Source organism: Globicephala melas, chromosome 8 (genome assembly GCF_963455315.2).
Source record: "Globicephala melas chromosome 8, mGloMel1.2, whole genome shotgun sequence".
NCBI classification, from domain to species: Eukaryota; Metazoa; Chordata; class Mammalia; order Artiodactyla; family Delphinidae; genus Globicephala; species Globicephala melas.
Window position 1 is genome coordinate 10648197 of NC_083321.1, and position 23842 is coordinate 10672038.

The following is a 23842-nucleotide window of genomic DNA, read 5'->3' on the forward strand; positions in this document are numbered from 1 at the left end:
GCTCTCAGTTGCATATACAAAAAAAATCATTGCCAAGACAAATGTCAAGGAGCTTCCTCCCTATGTTTTCTGTACATGTCTGTTAGGTCTACTTATTAGTTTCATTCGGTGGTGTCACGTTTGCCTGCTTCTTTGTGAACACAAGTCTGTTTCCTCTGGTTTGCTTTCTCTATACAGTCCTCCTTGATGGCTCCACTGGCGTTTTACAACCTCCTACCTGGAACCCATAGTTTCCACATAGGAACTTTTGTCCACGGATGGCTGCTAAGGTTACTATTGCTGTGGGGTTATATATGAGAGACCTCCTATTCCACCATCTTGCTGACCCAGAGCAAACATTGTAAAGCCAAACAGAGTATTCTCTAATAGTTTTTGGAAGAACTATGATAGACAACATTTCCTACATGTAGCATGTAGCATCCTTCCTGGCATACCCCCAAATCCACATTTGATGTATATCTCTATGGTTTTCCTCCTGGGCTAGAAAACTCTCAGGGCATCTATCTTAGGAAAAAAATTATAGGTCAAAAACCACTATGCTTAAAATAAAAAATAATAATAAAAAAAAACCACTATGCCAAAGACCTTCCCATATGCCAGGCTCCCCCATCCTGCCTGTTCCAACTTCAGACTTACAACTTCTACTTCCATTTTTATATGTTGTAAGCCCTTGCCCCCATCAAATCCAATCTCTCAGGAGACGTAAATAAAATACAACCAAAGTGGAATGGGAAAGAGAGAACATTACTGACAACAGTCATTCACATAATTTATTCTCATTGGGCTGAAGGCAAGTAGGGAATATGAATCCTAAAGTTTGGGGATAGGAAACAGAGAAAAATTATTTCCTCATTCTCCCTGACTATACTTTCAAGTCTTCTTCCTGGTTTATTACGTTATTTGGACAACCACACTTGATCACACCTCCTGACATTACTCAATATTTGCTTGAGTGAAAGAGACTGAGGCAAACTGAAGGAGCAGCTCTCATTACCCTCTGTCCATCACCCAGCAAACAGCCAGCCATGTCCTCACCATTCCTGTACACTGTTGGAGAGATGAGACCATCACACCAGCTGTGCCTACTGGGGTTGCTACTGTTTTCTCTTATTCCAAGTCAACTATGCCAGATCTGTGGTGAGTATGGTTTGACCTAAATTGCTCTAGCATGATAGTCTGAAGACTATTGACAGGGAGCTTTGTGTAGAGTTACCTGAGAAAAGACCCTATTCCAATTCTGTATGCCGTTGGACTCTATGAGTAATGTGAAGGGTGGCAGGAGATGGTGAGGAAAGTTCCACAATGTACGTTGTTTTAAGAGGGATCATAGATTCAACATTAACTTGCCTAACTCTTCTTCCTATGCTAAGAGCCTTTCTACCACAACAGACCTGCCCAGTAGCTGTCTATTCTTGTTCATTTTCAGTGATAGAAAACTCATGACCCAGAAATTATTCAAGATCATGGAAAGGTGTCTTTTGATTCTGAGATGCAATCTGTTTTTCCGAAGTTCAGCCTATGGGTTTTAGGTTAACTCCTTGTTTAACTATGAAGAAAAAAATAATGTTAATAATCTCTTTCAAATAACGAAGACTGTTCTCTTGTCATTATTGAGTTCAGATATTCCAAGCTACACATCTTCTTCTTTTCAACTCTTCCCCACAGGACGTGGGTAGAAACCCATCATCTCTCCTCTGCATGTAGGCTCCAGAGAGTATGTGATTCTATTTCAAAAATACTAACTAAGAGAAAGAAAAACTGGGTTCAGGTATAGTCTGACCCCTTAATAGCCAAATGATCCAATGTTTCTGAATTTTTTTAGCTTCGTCTATAAATGGAGGATAATCAGGGAAAGGTGTTGAAGCAGGTGATTTCTTAAAGTCCGGTATAGCTCACAGGTGCATGATTTCTCTATTATAAGTCTTTACCCTGGAATTGAGCTTCAAACCAGTCCAAAGATGGTGCCACAATGTGGTGTCAGCTGCGGCTACATCTTCCTGGTCTCTACAGCCCACAGGAAGCAATCCATCGCACAGCAGAAACACTAAAGTTCCGAATCTGCCAGCTCTAATTGTTCTTCCTGGCCTGTCATTTCTTCTGTTGTATCCTAAGAACAGGGGGTCTCCATGGAGGCTTTGGAGTTTCATTCATTGTACAAAATAATTAACTTTGTTTTTGTGGTTAAGGAAGCTGATTTGAGCTGTTGACCAGGAACTAAAAAGTCTATTTCAGTGCCAGAAAATCCGCTGAACTGGATGCTTCCATAAAATCTCAGAGGCGACTCACAGTTGTCCAGTTGTGCCTGTAACAAACCATGACCTTCTACAATCACTCCACTCAGATCTTCCCGACTCTCTCTTTTAAAGTGAAGAAAGGTGGGCAAGGAAAATAACATTTCCTGGACTCTCTAAGTATGTGATCCTTAGAAACTCGAGTTGAGCTAGAGGGAATAATATGTACAGTATTTTATAGTTTACTTAGTGGGGGTTTTTTTGTCCAATATCCATGGAGTAGGTGTTACTATCCACCATTTCAACTGAAGTCAAGAAAGTTACATTAACTTGGGGCTGCCCTGGCGGCGCAGTGGTTAAGAATCCTCCTGCCAATGCAGGGGGCACAGGTTCGAGCCCTGGTCTGGGAAGACCCCACATGCCGCAGAGCAACTAAGCCCGTGCGCCACAACTACTGAAGCCCGTGCGCCTAGAGCCCGTGCTCCACAACAAGAGAAGCCACCGCAGTGAGAAGCCCGTGCACCGCAACAAAGAGTAGCCCCCACTCGCCGCAACTAGAGAAAGCCCGCGTGCAGAAACGAAGACCCAACACAACCAAAAATAAATAAATTAAAAAAAAAACAAAAGAAAGTTACGTAACTTACCCCCAGTTATAAGTTAAGGAGCAAAGAATCCAGCCAAGGCCTGCCTAACTCAGGGTTCATATTCTTCTCACGATTCCACAAACCCATGAGATAATCTGGAGATGGGTAGGATTTTCTTAAGATTATGGTCAAAGAATATTTAGAAATGTTTTCAGTGATAGTTAACTCTTCTTATTCTCCAGTTCCTGGGGGGTCCAGATTCTCCTTTTATTTCCACAATGTAATGGGACTCCCTCCATCCTTGCCCCTGGGATTTGGACACGTCTTAGGCTAAAACCAGAAGGTTTTCCAAAGGGTCCATGATGCTGAATAACGATCTTGATGCCTGGCCAGTTGGGCAATCAGACAATGCAGCTTTGGGCTCAATCACCAATGACACGTAGAATTTTTGCCTTCTTTCTCTTCTCTTTTCTTCCCTTCAGCATTAACCCAAGTGAATTAGAAGAAGATGGAGAAGGAACCAACTGACTCTAGAAAGTAGATTGGGCTAGGCTCCAATGACCAAGGTCTCTTTAAGGATACCCTCTCTAGGCCTCAAATTAGGTAACGGTACTAGATCTACCAGGCAGGACTTATATTCTGCCAGGACACAATGGTAAGGCTGAATAGTTGTTAAAATAGTTACCACTTCCATGCTGGTTGGCAAAAAAAGTAATACCTGGCAGAGCGGGGCTCCAGACCCACCTTTGTATTGTTACAGCAACACTGCCAGCGACTACGGAAGGGTCTATGCCTGTGCCACATCTGTTCCTAAATCTTTTAATATCATCCCTGTTCCTAGCCCTAATATTTCACGAGTGTGTGTTTCTTATTTCCTCCCTCCCTTGCCACAGAGGTAAGCAGAGAAAACTGCTCCTATCTAAATCCTCTAGTAAACACAATGGTAAATGCAAACTATACCAAAGGAATCCAAAGTGCCAACATCCTGTTGACCTTCAGACTTGTTCAGATTCAGAACCAAAGGCTAGAACAACAGCTGACTCGACAAATTCAAGAAGATATAAAAAAAAGAGGTGAGTGCCTATATTCCCCGGAAGAGTTAGGAAAAGACTTACCTATCTATAAAGATGATCTCCAGGGAGTTCTAAAAATTGTGTGTCCAAAACATCCCTGATACATCAATCTTAGCTGTAGAAAACTTGAGGTGAACAGGGGTAGATATAAAATGTAGTACACTTGAAACTTATTTAATGTTATAAACCAATGTTACCTAAATTTAAAAAAAATCTAACACAAGTATGTAGTGGGGTTTTTTTTGGATAAAGTTCACATGAAATTCAAAAAAAAATTGAGATGACACAAAGGTACCTCAAAACATCAATCCCCTGCCACTTACTCTAGAGCTAGGCCTTCCTTCTTTGAGCCCTGAAAATCATATTCCTTCAAGAAGTTACAAGGAAAAGCAAAAGAAATTATAGACTCTCATCCATTAAGACTGTTATATGATATAGTTGAGTTCATGACCAGAGAGGGTGTGGACCACAACCAAGAAAGCTGACAGTCGAGAGGCAACCACAGAGCAACAGAGATGTGGACTGGGTTTGAGACCAGATTCCACTTCGAGCCTTTCTTTTCAATATCGAGCTTTAGCTTTCTAATGAGTATAAGGGGGAAATACACCGCCCCCACCTACCTAGCAATATTATTGTGAGAATTAGGAGCAGCCTGAGAGTTTGGACGCTCTCTAAGGCAGAACATACAAGTCAATTATTCCTATCCAGGAAAGACGGCACCCACAAGGAGAGAAAATCCCAAGGCTTTATTATTTATCTATTTTTATTCTTTGTTCATTTTTATAAGGATTACATGATTCCAGAAAGAACCCATAATTTCATGGGAAAGATTAAGATCTCGCTTGCATTTATACAGTACTGCTAGAAAAGGCTCTGTTTTGGGGATAAAGAAGAGAACAACAAAATATTAGTAAAGAGTAGAACAGGAGAAAGGAGTGACAGCAATATAAGTCTCCAGGAAGACAGGAGGCCAAAAAAATTATAAGCATGTACCTTGTTTAACTTGAATACTTTTCTTTTCAGAGCCAGAGATAACCTCAGGAGAGCTTGCCTTGGCTATCCTGGCTTTGGGAGCGTGTAAAAACTCTAGTGAAGTGTTTATACGTGATGCTCATCTGGTTAGCAAACTAGGAGAGAAATTCAAAGCAGAAATTGAGAATATGGGTGAGAATCAAATGTTCAGAGACCCTGGACATCCTTGTCTTTTCCTCTACTGACTCAGAACTGTATGAAGTTTCCCCCTATTTTTTCCATCTCCTCTTCACTTCATTCATCCCACTATACCTTTGAAGATCACTTTCCCTTCTTCCTTCTTTCAACATGCATCTTGAGTTTTCTTTTCCAATATGTTCAACTGAGCATTGACCTTACGTTGGATGATGAATGCACACACCAACACACAAACATACAGGTCACAGTTCTCTAGTCCTCCAGAAGCTTGGCATTTAGACAAATTACACCAGAAATAGCTGAGCAATACGAGACACTGTGTCATAAGTATCAAAGCATATACATACGATTCTATAATATTACAAGGGCTAAAGATGGCAAAAAGTACTTTATCACTGGGAAAAATAGGTTGACCATCACAGCTGCTAGTGAGGTACATTTGTGCATTCTAGTCCTAACTATGTAACCACTTGAACATCAGGATAGTATTTTTTTTTAATATTTATTGGAGTATAGTTGATTTACAATGTTGTGTTAGTTTCAGGTGTACAGCAAAGTGAATCAGTTATACATATACATGTATCCACTCTTTTTTAGATTTTTTCCCACATAGGTCATTACAGTGTATTGCCCTGTGCTATACAGTAGGTTCTTATTAGTTATCTATTTTATATATAGTGGTGTGTATATGTCAGTCCCAATCTCCCAATTTATCCCTCCCCCCCTTATTCCTTGGTAACCATAAGTTTGTTTTCTACATCTGTGACTCTACTTCTGTTTTGTAAAAAAGTTCATTTGTACCCTTTTTTTAGATTCCACATATAAGCGATATCACATGACATTTGTCTTTCTATGTCTGACTTACTTCACTCAGTATGACAATCTCTAGGTCCATCCATGTTGCTGCAAATGGCATTATTTTGTTCTTTTTATGGCTGAGTAATATTCCATTGTATACATGCACCACATCTTTATCCATTCCTCCATTGATGGACATTTAGGTTGCTTCCATGTCCTGGCTATTGTAAATAGTGCTGCAGTGAACATTGGGGTGCATGTATCTTTTCAAATTATGTTTTTTTCTGGATATATGCCTAGAAGTGGGATTGCCGGGAGTATTTTTTATACCTTTAGTGCTGAATCTCCTCAGTTATAAAATGAAACGAGTTGAGTTGAATTTGGTGGCCCTTAAGAACCTTTAAATTTCTCAACTTTGCCGATTCTATGAGCAATATCTCCCCTCTGTTATTCACCTCTCTTTAAATGTAAAGAAATGGAGATAAAGTAAGTAGAAATAAGTTAAAAATGTACTATTCCGGTACCACTTCCGTGACTAAGGTATTTCTTTTCTCTCTGCCAGAAACACACAGTGACAATCCGCTGACTAACTATTACCAGCTCAGCCTGGCCCTCCTGGCCTTGTGTCTGTCCAGTGGGAGCTACTCAACCACCAACGTTATTCCTTACTTCACTCCTGAAAATAAAAACTATTATTTTGGCGGCCAGTTCTCAGTAGGTGAGTCATTTAAACCCAATTCCCTTGGTTTCAAGGACATAGGCACCAATAGGCCTTGCTCTTTGAATTTTTCTACCAGTAGGTACTTGAATTTTTTCTATCCTCTTTACCCTAGTCTCCTCAGAAGAGAATTTTTGTTTAGAAGAATGGATATTGAGTAGTATTTAAGCCTCTTTATGGATGTGCAGTATAGTAGAAAGATGTGGTTCCTACTCACACTTCTGAGTAACCAACAGATGTTAACTCTTGACTTTAATTTTCCCATCTTTAAAATGAGGATAGATCATGAGACTCTTCAGATAAGACATCTTAGGAAGTATAAATATTAGAGAAAGGGAATGCGGTGGAATTCATTTATCTCAACCCTGCACCTTTCTCTCATCTATTGGGACCATTTGGATGTGTGGGATTACTTCCAAATAATAGATTTGGAAGTAATCTTTCTTCCAAAGAATAATAGATTTGGAAGTAATCTTCTCATCTATTGGGACCATTTGGATGTGTGGGATTACTTCCTAATAATAGAACCTCTCCAGTGGTCAGGCCCAATAGTTTGATCAATAAAGTGCGTATCCACCATGGAGAAGGACCAAACATTCCCCACTGGATCCGCTTACACATCCAAAAAGAAGTCCCCTTAAGACAAGTAGTGTTGTTGCCCTAGGGGCCCAGATCCACAAGCTCATTTTTCTCCAAGAAGTTCAAAGAGAACCACCATTCAGTGTCTCAGGATAGTAAGGAGAAAGTGAGCTTCTTATACTCCTTCTTCTATGAGAGAGGGAAGGCACCGTGCCTAAAAAACATAGAGGAAACCAAGTAACGAGCCAGGAAAAAAAGACCTTATCCTCCATCCTTCCAATCTCTTGCCTCCTCCTCCCCATTAAGAAGGTTTACTGAATGAACTGCTCTCAAGCACTATTTCTTAATCAGTCTAATGGAAACCTTGGAACTTTACAAAGACATATTTGTTTGGAGTATTATCCTGGGTTTTCTCAATTTCTTTGCCAATATGGCTAAAAGATAAAAAAGGATGAGAACAACCAGTATGTAAAAGCAGACCATTCATGTGTTTGCACCTACAAATCCATATGTGTTTCTATGACCAAGATGTGAGTTTCTGAGTACAAGGTACATGGCTATTCAACATAAGGAAAGAATCTTGCAATATTTGAGAGGCTAGTGCCAGAGGGATGACTGCTGTACCTTGAAATTCTTATCTCCCATCATTAACGAGCATAACCAACCATCCCAGTTTGGCCAGATTTGTCCTGTTGTTAGTACTGAAAGTCCCACATACCAGGAAACTACTCAGTCCAGGGTGAACCAGGATGGTTAGTCACCCTATCACCGGTGTTTTGCTTCCTGACAGATACTGGAGCAATGGCTGTTCTTGCTCTAACCTGTGTGAAGAGGAGAATAGAAAAGGAGGAGATTGAAGCAGATATAAAGGATTTAAACAAAACCAATGTTTATATAACATCCCTGGTAAATAAGATTCTGTCTGCAGAAAATGATGGTCTCTTCGGAAACATATTTAGCACAGGAGAAGCTATGCAGGTAAGTCAGAGCGTAAACCAGGAGACGGGGAAGGGATTCATGGAGAAAAGCAACATCTTCATCCTCCCTTACTGGCCTCCTAAAGACTTATCATCCATTCTGTTTCCTATACTGACTTTGATCTTACTCGTGTGATTCCCCTCCCCTGCCTGAAATGTATTCTCCTCTCCTTTACCTTTCCATATCCGATGCTTCTATGAAGCTCTTCCTGGCTCCATTTAAGAAATTCTACAGCCTGCTACAATCTATCTTGTTGTTTATCACATGCAGTTTCACACTTTACCATATACCGTTGTTTGGCGTTTCACCTTACCTCCCAAATCAGTTACTGGCATGGAAATAATAAGTGGTAGTGGAATCTGGTAGTTATTGACATTAAGTCATTAATGCACAACCACCCAGTGAAGAAAGAATTATTATCTCTATTTCCTAGGAAGTAATAATAATGAGTGTGAACCATGGAGTACCGGTAACTTGCCTAATAGTACAAAGCCAAAGAGCGATGCAGATCGTGATAGGACTGAAATAATTGGTTTCAAAACTCATACTCAATGCCAACACTATCTTGTATATGTTCCTTGAAGACTGAGAATTTATTCCTGCATTTACTCACTGATCTACTCAACTCCAAGGGGTAGATACAAGAGGAGATGAAGAAAGGTTTATAGAAAAAAAAAAAAGATTTCACCGAGTCTTTGGTATGAATTTGGGTCTGCTAGGCTGGCTCAGGGTGAGAGGACTTTCAAAGGGAGAGAAGAAGCAAGGACAAAGGACAAAGGTACAAAAGAACATTCCATATTTTAGGAAGATCAAAAGGTTCAGCACAAGGTGCTTGGGAAAATTACAAGACGGGGCTGATGATGTAAGCAAGGGTCCAATCATACAGAGTGTTCATATTGTTGTTACTGTTCACACTTGATAAGTTTGAAATTAATATAAAACCGTGGTTTCCCATTCTGGCTGCACATTTGAATCACCTGGAGGAGCTTTTATAAAATACTAATGTTTACACCCCAAACCAACCAGTTAATACAGAAATTTAGGGGTGGAACATGGGCTTTGGTCTTGTTTAAAAACCCTACAGGTGGTATTCATTCACAGCAGGACCAAGAGCTGCTTACCTACCACAGTTTATAAGAGAAGATAAAATATGATGAGTTTTTTTTTTAATATCCCACAAATGCTGGTTGACTACTTGGTTATCTTTAAGAGTCTTCAAGAAAAAATGAAAAGGAGAACTGTCCTTCCTTGAGAAACCACAGAGCAACATCTTCAAGTTTAGTCCATTTTAGCCCTTGACTTACTCTAATACCCTCTTAATTTTTCCTACCCTGTAATTCTTCCCCTTCAGTCCAGTTTATATCTGCTGCCTGGATAGTTTCTGTTCAAGAACCTGTTAGACTTCCCACTGTCAAGCAAATGATGGCAGACACCGCACCGTGAAATTCAAGGGTCTACCAATCTGGTCCCAACCTCCTTCTCCGGGCTGTCCTTCCACAATTGCCCTGAGTGTTCCCTCTACACCAGTTCTCCTAAGCCAGGAGGAATCCTCTGGGGATTTTACTAAAACGCATATAACTCTCATCATAGCCAGGCCAGGCTCTGGCCATTCCTACTTTATCCCCTATGGTCAGGTTGTTGCCTCCTCATGTCACCTACTGAAATGCCATCATACCACCAAGCCTATTCAAGTACTGCCTTCTCCACCAAGACTTTCCTCAGTCTCACTAAATGTTTATGAGCTCTTCCTCTTTGGAAAGGCCATGCCGCTAGATGCTTCTCTTAGGGCATTCATCTTAGGGACTCCTTTACAAGAATCTGTTCACACTATTTATGGATTGCCTCCTATATGACAAGTACTGTTTCAGCATCAGTGGTACAAGAGTAAATACGGTAGAGAAAGTCTGTTCTCATTGACGCTATGAGAGTTTGTGTGATTTAACAATTTCCACCTCCCCACCCAAACTAGCTTATAAGCTTCTTGATGGCGGGAAAGGTATTTTAGTGGTCTAAGGTGGTTCCTATGTAGTCAATGTCCAATAAAGATTTACTAAGTTAGTTAGATGCAGGCTTTCCTGTTATGTGAAGTTTCTCTCATTTATTCCCATTCTCTCTCACTCTCTCTCTCTCTCTCTCTCTCACACGTTAGGCTCTGTTTGTCTCATCAAACTATTACAAAAATAAACGGAATTGCCAAGAAACTCTGCACACAGTACTTCACAACATCCTTCAGGGAGCATTCCATCTGCCAATTGCTGCAGCCCAGATCTTACCTGCCCTGATGGGAAAGACCTACTTGGATGTCAACAAAAACTCTTCTTGTGCCTGCAGTCCAGGTATAGCACTAATGAGCAAACTGTTTTGCCTTTCAGCATAACACCCAAAGTGTGTGAGACTTAGGTTTCCTCAGGGACCAAAAGTGACCAGTTAAACCTCTAAAGCATAACAGTTCCCAGATAGAACTCAGTCCTCCATATGTGATCATAACCACCTGAGGATTTGTCCTTAACAGAGTAGTAGAGGCTGTTCTTGGTTCAAACACTGATGAACAAGGTAGAGTTTATTAAAGGACGTCTATCTCCGAAGGGATGTTTTCTGACTGCTGGATACAGAGATTTTCTGAGCATCATTCCCATCCTAAAAAGTATGGTGTCTCTGACTTTTCATTATGCTCAATGAGTGGTCCCTCAGAGACATAAGACATTAATGTGGAAAGAATATGGCAGTATTATAAGAAAATTGCAGCATGAATCATTAATCAAACAACTGATTTTGCAACAAGGTACAAAAAAAGAAGACTTTTCCTTCTATCTATCTTGTTCATTTCTGGTTCAGGCACATGTAGGTTTAGGGATCTTAGACAAAATGTTTAACTTCTAAGCTTCAGTTTTCTACTATAAGAAATGCAAATGATAATAGTATGTAACATAGGTATTTGTAAGGACTGAAGGAGAAAATCCATGTAAAATGATTAGTACAGTGCCTGGCACATAATGTTTTCAATAAAGGTTAGGAAATAAAAAGGCTAGGGATTGGGAAAAAATAGGGGAAGGGCACTAAGAGATACAAACTTCCTGTTGTAAAATAAATAATTCATGGGAATATAAAGTACAGCATAGAGAATATAGTCAATAATATTGTAATAACTTTGTATGGTGACAGATGGTTACTAGACTTTCCATGGTGATCAATTCGTAATGAATATACATGTTGAATCATTGTTTTACACCTGAAACTGACATAATATTGTATGTCAACTATACTTCAATAAAAAATTAAAAGGCAAAAAAAAAAGGGGGTGGGAAGCATTACTGTATGCTGCACCAAAGCAAAAAAAAAAAAAAAAACAAACAGGAGCCTCTGTGGGAAATGGGAGATGGGGTAATTGAATTGCTGAGACAGCTGGAAGCTGACGCAGGCACAAGCCCGCACGAGCCGGTGAGTAGTGTGTGGTTTTAATTTGTGCTTTAGTCATATGAGAGATCTGCCCTGTGACTGCTGACCCTCGCTCCTTGCACAAACCTTCCTCTGCATAAAGGGAAGGAATCGTTGCATAGGGCTTGGATAGGTGTGCAGACTCTAACCTCATTTTTTATTATTCCTTATAATAATTCTTCTCTGCCTTTCTGTCTCTGCCAGATAAATTCAACATCTCCACAGATGAGCCTGTACCTGTGACACCTACTATCTCACCCTCCAATATTTCAGTCAATTACTCTGTGCAAATCAATGAAATTTTCAATTCCACCAAAGTCACCGTGAGAAAGGGTTCTGTCTTCCTCGATGTGATGGTGGCAGCTGAGAAACAAAATAAGGCTGCATTTTGGTATGTCTGTACATCACCTAAGGTTAAGGAATTTAATGGGATTATGACTCAGCAAGAATACATCTGCACCTGAATACAATGTACATTTAAAACGCCTCCCAGTGAGTACTTTTACTGTTCACCAACATCGCATGGCCAGGGTTAAAAAAAGGGAGGTGAAATTTTTCCTCCTCTAGCATGTAGCAAGTATTAAATTATTGCTCACTGAATAGATAAATAAGTACCAGGGATCCCTCTTCTGTCAGTTAAACTCCTTCAATAAATAGAACCTCTTAAGTCAGACATTTTGTGTCTGGAACAGTGGTTCTTAACTATTTTTGAATCACTGACCCCTTTGAAAGTCAGATGAGTGGGATTCTCATCCCAGAAAAAGGAATATACACACAAAATGTGTCATTCTTAAAAAATTTTTATTTTATATTGGAGTATAGTTGATTAACAATGATGTGTTAGTTACAGGTGTACAGCAAAGTGATTCAGTTATACCCATAAAAGTGTCCATTCTTTTAAATTGTTTTCCCATTTAGGTTATTATAGAATATTGAGCTGAGTTCCCTGTGCTATACAGTAGGTCTCTCTTGGTTATCTATTTTAAATATAGTAGTGTGTACATGTCAATCCCAAACTCCCAATCTATCCCCCACCCCCGCTACCCTTTACCCTTTACCCCTGGTAACCGTAAGTTAATCCTCTAAGTCTGTGAGTGCAAAACTTGTCATTTATGTTTTTTTTACATGTGCGGTTTTTTAAAATTAATTAATTAATTAATTTTTTTTTTTGGCTGCGTTGGGTCTTCATTTCTGCATGCAGGCTTTCTCTAGTTGCGTCAGGTGGGGGCTTCTCTTCGTTGCAGCGTGCTGGCTTCTCATTGCAGTGGCTTCTCTTGTTGCGGAGCATGGGCTCTAGGTGCGCGGGCTTCAGCAGTTGTGGCATGTAGGCTCAGTAGCTGTGGCTCGTGGGCTCTAGAGCACAGGCTCGGTAGTTGTGACACACCGGCTTAGTTGCTCCGCGGCATGTGGGATCTTCCCGGACCAGGGCTTGAACCTGTGTCCCCTGCATTGGCAGGCAGATTCTTAACCACTGCACCAGCAGGGAAGTCCCCAAAACTTATTATTTAAATCAGAGGTCTTACAAATGCCTCCCCTACCTTTCAGGAGGTTCATGGACTCCTAGATTAAGGTTCCCTGACCTAGAGAGTTCAAATATTAAAATTAAGATATTGACTCTGCCTCTGAAAAATATGGCTTATTTGGCTCCTTAAACCCAACTGACAATAGCTTATTGTATTTAATAACATGCTGTAAGATGCGACAGAGAAAATCATATATATATGAAAATTATGTCTATGTGTATATATATAACTATAAAGCCTGCTTTCAAGTGTTCCCAGGAAGGTAGAGAAATGTGAATAAAGAATGTGAAAAAGACATTGACTATGTCACTTTTTAATAAACAGGTATGAATTACTAAATTATCCTTTCCTGTTCCTCTTTCCTCAGTGCCTCTAGGACAACCAATTAACACTTTCTTGTACTGCTTTAGTGTCTTCATCAGTTACTGTCTTGGGTAGAAGATTTGAAATTGTTGATGGCAAAGTGTCTACTATGGCAGGAAGGAGGGGCAGAAACCAGGGGAATCATTTCTCTAATTTTGCATGGATTGTAGGAGGGCCTGCATCAGAATGACCTGGAATGTTTATAGAATGTGCAGATTCCTGGTCCCAGCCCAGACCGACAGAATCAAGGTATCTGGGGATAGGGCCAGGAGATCTGCATACTCTGAAGCATCTTCAAGTGATTCTTAGGTGTGTTAAAGTTTGAGAAACGCCCATGGAGAGTTGCCTTTGACCATTCTAAGTTCCTGGAACTCATTCACTGTCCCCCACAGTTTCAAAACGGAGGACAGCCCATGGGGGCCCTACATCACCACTGTTCAGAACATAAGCGCCAACAATAATGACAGAACCTACTGGCAACTTCTGAGCAATGGCCAACCGCTGAGCCAAGGTAAGGGAGAGTACGACAAACAACGCTACAGAGTGAGATGCCCAAAGCATTCAGGTGTGAGGGTGTAAGCTTTGGCGGGGAACGTGCCAAGGAGCTGGGAGAGCCATATCCATTATCTGATGATTTGGTGGTCAAATCATTTGACCCACTTCTCCTTCTTCTTCCTTTTCAGGACCTGGGAGTTATGTTGTCAAAAATGGAGAATATTTGGAGGTTCGTTGGAGCACATACTAATAAACCCAAACCATCCTCAGCTGGGTCTAACCCTTTTGTAGTGAGATTCCATGTGGAAATTGATCTTACACCTTCCTTTTCACTTATCTCGACCCCAATAGCATAGTCAATAACCTCTAATTCTCTCTTCGCATGTTCAATAAAAGATCAACAACTATACAAAAAGAGCATGTTCTAATAATTTCATAGCAAAAGGGAATTACTATTAGAGAGAAGAACTACCTCAGGAGGAAACAAAGTGAAAGAGATTAGACCCACTTGTCTAATAAACTGAGTTCTACTCAAGGTTCCCCTGCTAACTATCTGGGTGACCTTGGGCAACTGGGGAAAATGGAGATAAAGTTCTGGGTCTAATGGTGCAGCAGCAACCAATGAGATCAAAGAGAAAGTTCATAGGGAGACTGAGCTCTCTGAGACCCAGATGCAAGGGAGGAACTGAGTGGACATATTGGCTTCATACAGGCAGTGGGTAGAGAGAAAAATATTGCCATGGAGAAAGGGTGAAATGTGAAGCTTACACATAAAAGTCAGTCCACAAAGTTTGAGGAACACTTTCATTCCCTCTTCCAGCTGCCTCCCCTGGGTCCCACTTGTTCTCCCACATTTATTTTCCTTTCATTTCACCATAAAAATCACCCTTATAGTCATATCATCAAAATACACATGTAAAAAAAAAATGACTCCAGTGTTCATTTCAGCAGAATTCACTTTAAAGAAAAAGTTGAATCATGTCTTAGCATGAGCTGGGTTACACCTCTTACTGAGTACCTGAGCTATGTGCACATTCAGTCAGGAACCGGAAGTGCCTTTAAGAAGCCGGAGGACAAAAGGTGCTTCAGATAAAGCATAAAGTAATCCATTTAAAATAACCTCCAAAAGGAAGAGCCCTTTACGTAGAATTAGTTAACTTATTTCAAAAATGTCTTCCTCATTGCTCCTTGTGTTTTCATGATACTCTTCTCTTCTCCCCCTCCACCAGTAACCCTGATTCCTACACACAGTAACCCTCTTCCTACACACTGCTTTCTGGCACTGATCTTCAACTCTCAGGTTCAGCTCTGCCCTGGCCTTCATTAACCGGGTGTGACAGATGCCTTCACAACTACACAGCAAGGGATTCCATCCTCTTGGGTCTGTGTCACATCTTGAAAGCTAAATTAGAGACAGGGGCGTCTCCATGGTGCTGTGAGCATGCAGTACCAGCTGTCAGATCTATTTGTAGACTATACAATCTATGTGAAATTGAAGGATAATGGTTTAGGTCACAAATATGTAAACTATTAGGACTGGCATTGCTGTCCAGCACAGTGTGACCATACAGTTTATCATCCAACCGTAACTCTGTTAAGAGTGAAAGTGAACATTATTAATAATTATACTCAGAAAAAAAAACAGATTAAAAACTGGGACTATCCTGGGAAAACCAGAACATATGGTCAATGTTGTCCATAAAGGAAGCTCAAGCAAAAAACGTAAACACAGGGGCTTCCCTGGTGGCGCAGTGGTTGAGAGTCCGCCTGCCGATGCAGGGGACACGGGTTCGTGCCCCGGTCCGGGAAGATCCCACATGCCACGGAGCGGCTGGGCCCGTGAACCATGGCCGCTGACCCTGCGCGTCCAGAGCCTGTGCTCCACAACGGGAGAGGCCACAACAGTGAGAGGCCCGCGTATCGCAAAAAAAAAAAAAAAAAAAATATATATATATATATATATATATAAACACAAATATGTCAAAATAACAGGTAATATTGCCCCTGAAATAACCAATGAAACTGAATCTCAATGTAACAAAGTAGGAATGGGTCTCTCCAACATCCCTAACTCTCTCTCAATGATTCTAGCTCATTGTCTGTAATATTCAGTCAATACCAGTAAAGCACCCAATTTATGTTAGACCTATTTTCCCAAATGTGGTACAAGAAATTAAACTCATTGGTATACCAACATGGAGTCAAGTAACATGCCATCACAACATTAAAGTCATTTTCTTTTCAATTCTCATTTAATTCTGATTGGATTAAATATCAAACCTCACTTTATGCCACTATGTTTTCCAACACTCCCCTCTAGCACTGCTAACCTCCGTTTCTGATGGAGAAAGATGAGTTTCTCCCAGCCTATGGTCTTTAAGTAGAAGGTAGTAACACTGTTGTCTGATAGGAATGCCTTCAATCTCTGAAACAGACATGAAGGTCAATGGAATAACGTTTCTTTAGCATTCCACTAACATTGGCCAGTGAAACCTAGCTCTGGCCACACTTGCATTCTGAGAAGATCCTATGGCTTGAGATTATGTCAGAACCTAGACTGAGGCTGAGGGGAGAAACTTACACCTACAAAGAAGTAATCAACACAAATAAACATTTCAGATGTCCAGAGAGAATCTCAGTGCTTTGATACCAGAAAATGAGGCACAGGAAAAAACAAACAAGGAAATAAATCAATAAGTCCAGTCAAGAGTTAACCAAAGACTATCAAAACATATGCTTTAAGAAACTATAGAGGAGATTGGTTCAAGATGGCGGAGTAGAAGGACGTGCTCTCACTCCCTCTTTCAAGAACACCGGAATCACAACTAACTGCTGAACAATCATCGACAGGAAGACACTGGAACTCACCAAAAAAGATACCCCACATCCAAAGATAAAGGAGAAGCTGCAATGAGATGGTAGGAGGGGCACAATCACAATAAAATCAAATCCCACAACTGTTGGGTGGGTGACTCACAAACTAGAGAACAGTTATACCACAGAAGTCCACCCACTGGAGTGAAGGTTCTGAGTCCCATGTCAGGCTTCCGAACCTGGGGGACCGGCAACGGGAGGAGGAATTCCTAGAGAATCAGACTTTGAAGGCTAGCGGGATTTGACTGCAGGACTTTGACAGGACTGGGGGAAACAGACTCCACTCTTGGAGGGCACACACAAAGTAGTGTGCGCATCAGGACCCAGGGGAAAGAGCAGTGACCCCATAGGAGACTGAACCAGACCTACCTGCTAGTGTTGGAGGGTCTTCTGCAGAGGCGGGGGGTGGCTGTGCCTCACCATAAGGACAAGGACACTGGCAGCAGAAGTTCTGGGAAGTACTCCTTGGCGTGAGCCCTCCCAGAGTCCGCCATAGCTCCACTAAAGAGCCCGGCTAGACTCCAGTGTTGGGTCGCCTCAGGCCAAACAACCAACAGGGAGGGAACCCAGCCCCACCCATCAGCAGACAAGTGTATTAAAGTTTTACTGAGCTCTGCCCACCAGAGCAAGAGCCACCTCTACCCACCACCAGTCCCACCCATCAGGAAACTTCCACAACCCTCTTAGATAGTCTCATCCACCAGAGGGCACACAGCAGAAGCAAGAAGAACTACAATCCTGCAGCCTGTGGAACAAAAACCACAATCACAGAAAGAGAGACAAGATGAAAAAGCAGAGGGCTATGTACCAGATGAAGGAACAAGATAAAACCCCAGAAAAACAACTAAATGAAGTGGAGATAGGCAACCTTCCAGAAAAACAGTTCAGAATAATGACAGTGAAGATGATCCAGGACCTCAGAAAAAGAATGGAGGCAAAGATCGAGAAGATGCAAGAAATGTTTAAAAAGGACCTAGAAGAATTAAAGGACAAACAAACGAGATGAACAATACAATAACTGAAATGAAAACTACACTAGAAGGAATCAATAGCAGAATAACTGAGGCAGAGGAATGGATAAGTGACCTGGAAGACAGAACGGTGGAATTCACTGCTGTGGAACAGACTAAAGAAAAAATAATGAAAAGAAATGAAGACAGACTAAGAGACCGCTGGGACAACATTAAATGCAACAACATTCACATTATAGGGGTCGCAGCAGGAGAAGAGAGAGAGAAAGGACCTGAGAAAATATTTGAAGAGATTATAGTCGAAAACTTCCCTAACATGGGAAAGGAAATAGCCACGCAAGTCCAGGAAGCACAGAGAGTCCCATACAGGATAAACCCAAGGAGAAACACGCTGAGACACATAGTAATCAAATTGGCAAAAATTAAAGACAAAGAAAAATTATTGAAACCAGCAAGGGAAAAACGACAAATAACATACAAGAGAACTCCCATAACGTTAACAGCTGACTTCTCAGCAGAAACTCTACAAGCCAGAAGGGCATGGCATGATATACTTAAAGTGATGAAACGGAAGAACCTACAGCCAAGATTACTCTACCCAGCAAGGATCTCATTCAGATTCAATGAAGAAACCAAAAGCTTTACAGACAAGCAAAAGCTAAGAGAATTCAACTACACCAAACCAGCTCTACCACAAATGCTAAAGGAACTTCTCTAAGTGGGAAACACAAAAGAAGAAAAGGACCTACAAAAACTAACACAAAACAACTAAGAAAATGGTCATAGGAATATACATATCGATAATTATCTTAAACATGAATGGATTAAATGCTCCAACCAAACGACACAGGCTTGCTGAATGGATACAAAAACAAGACCCATATATATATGCTGTCTACAAGAGACCCACTTCAGACCTAGGGACACATACAGACTAAAAGTGAGGGGATGGAAAAAGATATCCCATGCAAATGGAAATCAAAAGAAAGCTGGAGTAGCAATACCCATATCAGATAAAATAGACTTTAAAATAAAGAATGTTACAAGAGACAAGGAAGGACATAACATAATGATCAAGGGATCGATCCAAGAAGAAGATATAACAATTATAAATATATATATACCCAACATAGGAGCACCTCAATACATAAGGCAACTGCTAACAGCTCTAAAAGAGGAAACTGACAATAACACAATAATAGTGGGGGACTTTAACACCTCACTTACACCAATGGACATATCATCCAAACAGAAAATTAATAAGGAAACACAAGCTTTAAATGACACAATAGACCAGATAGATGTAATTGATATTTATAGGACATTCCATCCCAAAGCAGCAAATTATACTTTCTTCTCAAGTGTGCACGGAACATTCTCTAGGATAAGATCATATCTTGGGTCACAAATCAAGCCTCAGTAAATTTAAGAAAATTGAAATCATATCAAGCATCTTTTCTGACCACAACGCTATGAGATTAGAAACGAATTGCAGGGGAAAAAAACGTAAAAAAACACAAACACATGGAGGCTAAACAATACATTACTAAATAACCAAGAGATCACTGAAGAAATCAAAGAGGAAATCAAAAAATACCTAGAGACAAATGACAATGAAAACACGACGATCCAAAACCTACGGAATGCGGCAAAAGCAGTTCTGACAGAGAAGTTTATAGACATACAAGCCTACCTCAAGAAACAAGAAAAATCTCAAATAAACAATCTAACCTTACACCTAAAGGAATTAGAGAAAGAAGAACAAACAAAATCCAAAGTTAGCAGAAGGAAAGAAATCATAAAGATCAGAGCAGAAATACATGAAATAGAAACAAAGAAAACAATAGCAAAGATCAATAAAACTAAAAGCTGGTTCTTTGAGAAGATATACAAAATTGATAAACCATTAGCCAGACTCAACAAGCAGAAGAGGAAGAAGACTCAAATCAATAAAATCAGAAATGAAAACGGAGAAGTTACAACAGACACTGCAGAAATACAAAGCATCCTAAGAGACTACTACAAGCAACTCTATGCCAATAAATTGGACAACCTGGAAGAAATGGACAAATTCTTAGAAAGGTATAACCTTCCAAGACTGAACCAGGAAGAAATAGAAAATATGAAGAGACCAATCACAAGTAATGAAATTGAGACGAAAAATCTTCCCACAAACAGAAGTCCAGGACCAGATGGCTTCACAGATGAATTCTATCAAACATTTAGAGAAGAGCTAACACCCATCCTTCTCAAACTCTTCCAAAAAATTGCAGAGGAAAGAACACTCTCAAACTCATTGTATGAGGCCACCAACACCCTGATACCAAAATCAGACAAAGATACTAAAAGAAAATTACAAACAAAAGAAAATTACAGACCAATATCACTGATGAATATAGATACAAAAATCCTCAACAAAATACCAGCAAACAGAATCCAACCACACATTAAAAGGATCATACACCATGATCACGTGGGATTTATCCCAGGAATGCAAGAATTCTTCAATATACACAAATCAATCAATGTGACACACCATATTAACAAATTGAAGAAGAAAAACCATATGATCCTCTCAATAGATGCAGAAAAAGCTTTTGACAAAATTCAACACCCATTTATATAAAAACTCTCCAGAAAGTGGGCATACAGGGAAACTACCTCAACATAATAAAGGCCATATATGACAAACCCACAGCAAACATCATTCTCAATGGTGAAAAACTGATAGCATTTCCTCTAAGATCAGGAGCAAGACAAGGATGTCCACTCTCACCACCATTATTCAACATAGTTTTGGAAGTCCTAGCCATGGCAATCAGAGAAAAAAAGAAATAAAAGGAATACAAATCGGAAAAGAAGACGTAAAGCTGTCACTGTTTGCAGATTACATGATACTATACATAAAGAATCCTAACGATGCCACCCGAAAACTACTACAGCTAATCAATGAATTTGGTAAAGTAGCAGGATACAAAATTAATGCACAGAAATCTCTTGCATTCCTATACACTAATGATGAAAAATCTGAAAAAGAAATTAAGGAAACACTCCCATTTACCATTGCAACAGAAAGAATAAAATACCGAGGAATAAACCTACCTAGGGAGACAAAAGACCTGTATGCAGAAAATGATAAGACACTGATGAAAGAAATTAAAGATAATACCAAGAGATGGAGAGATATACCATGTTCTTGGATTCGAAGAATCAACATTGTGAAAATGACTATACTACCCAAAGCAATCTACAGATTCAATGCAATCCTTATCAAATTACCAATGGCATTTTTTACAAAACTAGAACAGAAAATCTTAAAATTTGTATGGAGACACAAAAAACCCTGAATAGCCAAAGCAGTCTTGAGGGAAATAAATGGAGCTGGAGGAATCAGACTCCCTGACTTCAGACTACACTACAAAGCTACAGTAATCAAGACAATATGGTACTGGCACAAAAACAGCAATAGAGATCAATGGAACAGGATAGAAAGCCCAGAGATAAACCCACGCACCTATGGTCAACTAATCTATGACAAAGGAGGCAAGGATACACAATGGAGAAAAGACAGTCTCTTCAGTAAGTGATGCTGGGAAAACTGGACAGCTACATGTAAAAGAATGAAATTAGAACACTCCCTAACACCATACAAAAAAATAAACTCAAAATGGATTAGAGACCTAAATGTAAGACCGGGCACTATAAAACTCTGAGAGGAAAACATAGGAAGAACACTCTTTGACATAAATCACAGCAAGATATTTTTTGATCTATCTCCTAGAGTAATGGAATAAAAACAAAAATGAACAAATGGGACGTAATGAAACTTCAAAGCTTTTGCACAGCAAAGGAAACCATAAACAAGACCAAAAGACAACCCTCAGAATGGGAGAAAATATTTGCCAATGAATCAATGGACAAAGGGTTAATCTCCAAAATATATAAACATCTCATGCAGCTCAATAGTAAAAAAACAAACAACCCAATCCAAAAATGGGCAGAAGACCTAAACAGACATTTCTCCAAAGAAGACATACAGATGGGCAAGAGACACATGAAAAGCTGCTCAACATCACTAATCATTAGAGAAATGCAAATCAAAACTACAATGAGGTATCACCTCACACCAGTTAGAATGGGCATCATCAGAAAATCTACAAACAACAAATGCTGGAGAGGTTGTGGAGAAGAGGGAACCCTCTTGCACTGCTGGTGGGAATGTAAATTGATACAGCCATTATGGAGAACAGTATGGTGGTTCCTTAAAAAACTAAAAATAGAATTACCATATGACCCAGCAATCCCACTACTGGGCATATACCCAGAGAAAACCATAATTCAAAAAGACACATGCACCCCAATGTTCATTGCAGCACTGTTTACAATAGCCAGGTCATGGAAGTAACCTAAATGTCCATAGACAGACGAATGGATAAAGAAGATGTGGTATATATATATAATGGAATATTACTCAGCCATAAAAAGGAACTAAACTGGGTCATTTGTAGAGACGTGGATGCATCTAGAGACTGTCAAACAGAGAGAAGCAAGTCAGAAAGAGAAAAACAAATATCGTATATTAACGCATATATGTGGAACCTAGAAAATGGTACAGCTGAACCGGTTTGCAGAGCAGAAATTGAGATACAGAAGTAGAGAAAACACATATGGACACCAAGGGGGGAAAGCGGCGGGGGTGGGGGGTGGCAGTGGGATGAATTGGGAGATTGGGATTGACATGTATACACTGATGTGCATAAAATGGATGACTAATAAGAACCTGCTGTATAAAAAAATAAACTAAATTTAAAAAAAAGGAAGTATAGCCTCTGGGGTTCCTGTTCTGAAAGTTATTTGCTAATAGAAACAACTGTGTCAACATTAGTCTTGAAGCAATACTGTGGCTGTAACGTAATTTACAAGAAAGTATGTGTTCAAAGAGCAGGCACACCAGGTGTGCACGGGTTATCTCAGGACTGTTACAAGCAGGCTCTGGAACCCAAGGTCAGCACCATGCTGGTTCCTAATCCTGCATTAGATTCTTACTGCTGCTCTAACAAATTACCACAAATGTACTGGCTTAAAACAAAGACAGATATATTCTCCTACACTTCTGGCCGTCAGCAGTCTGAACTGGGACTCACTGGGCTAAAATCAAAGTGTTGAAAGGGCTGTGTTCTTCAAGAGCTTCTAGGGGGAGAATCCATTTCCTTGTGTGTTCCAGCTTCTGGAGGAATCCTGCGCTCCTAAGCTCATGGCTCCGCCGCCTTCAAGGCCAGCAATTGTATCATGCTGACCTCTGCTTCCTTCATCACATCTCCTTCTCTAAGTCTCCTGCCTCCCTCTTTCACTTATGGACTCCTGTGATCATATTGGGTCCATCGCGATAACCTACAATAGTCTTCCTATTTTAAAGTCATTTTAATAATGACCTTAATTCCCTTTGTTATCGACCAGGGTTTTTGGACTCCTTAGTCAGTAGACATTGATCAGAGGCCAGACAAGAAATTCAGGCCAGGCTTTATCGGGACCCCTGCCACAGCAGGGGCAGCAAGAACAAGTGTCATGTTCCCTTGCTAGCTCACTCCCCGAGCAGGACAAGCTGGTTCCTTACGTGGGGGTGAAGGTAGGGATGCGTCTGGGGCTCGGGCCTGGGGGGTGGCTAGGTGGTCTGCCCACCCCTTTGGCGGTATTGTGCACAGGAGGTACCCTGCTTTTGCTCCCAGCTCTTCAGAGGTGCCAGTTGAGCTTGTTTGGTCTTTTTGTATTTTTTGTCCAGAATTTGCCCCAACTGCACATTCATGAAGTTATTTTTAGACCCTTATAGTTTCTTTGTATTTTGCTGCTCAGGGAGACGTTTGTCCAGGTTCAAGCGTTGCAGCACAGCACAAAGGGTCCCAGGTCCCAGCCTGTCTCACCTTTACCATGTAACTCAGCATATTCACAGATTCCAGAGATTAGGATATGGACGTCTTGGAGGTGGGGGGATTATTCTACTCCTTCATAGGGCATACAAGGCTCTCTACCATGCAGACCAAAATTGTCTTTCT

At 40.4% G+C, this 23842-nt stretch overlaps 2 protein-coding genes across 7 annotated transcripts in view; one reads left to right on the forward strand and one right to left on the reverse strand.

The window, feature by feature from the left end:
- STX3 (syntaxin 3) overlaps nucleotides 1-23842 on the reverse strand; it is a 145436-nt gene that overhangs the window by 45328 nt on the left and 76266 nt on the right. Inside the window, exon 10 of one of the 6 annotated variants that reach the window (XM_060303166.1) lies at nucleotides 7872-7974. The exons of the other annotated variants lie outside the window; for them this stretch is intronic. Coding sequence (XP_060159149.1) covers nucleotides 7879-7974 — 96 coding nt within the window. The 3' untranslated portion in view covers nucleotides 7872-7878. Of the gene's footprint in view, nucleotides 1-7871; nucleotides 7975-23842 lie in introns of those variants that run through there. 6 annotated transcript variants of the gene reach the window in all.
- On the forward strand, nucleotides 1026-14197 carry TCN1 (transcobalamin 1). The gene is made up of 9 exons (XM_030849301.2): nucleotides 1026-1137; nucleotides 3709-3888; nucleotides 4912-5052; nucleotides 6419-6574; nucleotides 7944-8131; nucleotides 10281-10467; nucleotides 11771-11957; nucleotides 13845-13963; nucleotides 14136-14197. The coding sequence occupies exons 1-9, from the start codon at nucleotides 1026-1028 to the stop codon at nucleotides 14195-14197; spliced, it is 1332 nt and encodes a 443-aa protein (XP_030705161.1).

What these genes read in the sequence shown, in the direction of transcription:
- TCN1 (XM_030849301.2), top strand. Translation starts at nt 1,026, where the DNA reads ATGTCCTCACCATTCCTGTACACTGTTGGAGAGATGAGACCATCACAC. An exon ending in TCAACTATGCCAGATCTGTG is followed by an intron (nt 1,138 to 3,708) that starts GTGAGTATGGTT and finishes CCCTTGCCACAG; the next exon opens with AGGTAAGCAGAGAAAACTGC. An exon ending in TGGCGGCCAGTTCTCAGTAG is followed by an intron (nt 6,575 to 7,943) that starts GTGAGTCATTTA and finishes GCTTCCTGACAG; the next exon opens with ATACTGGAGCAATGGCTGTT.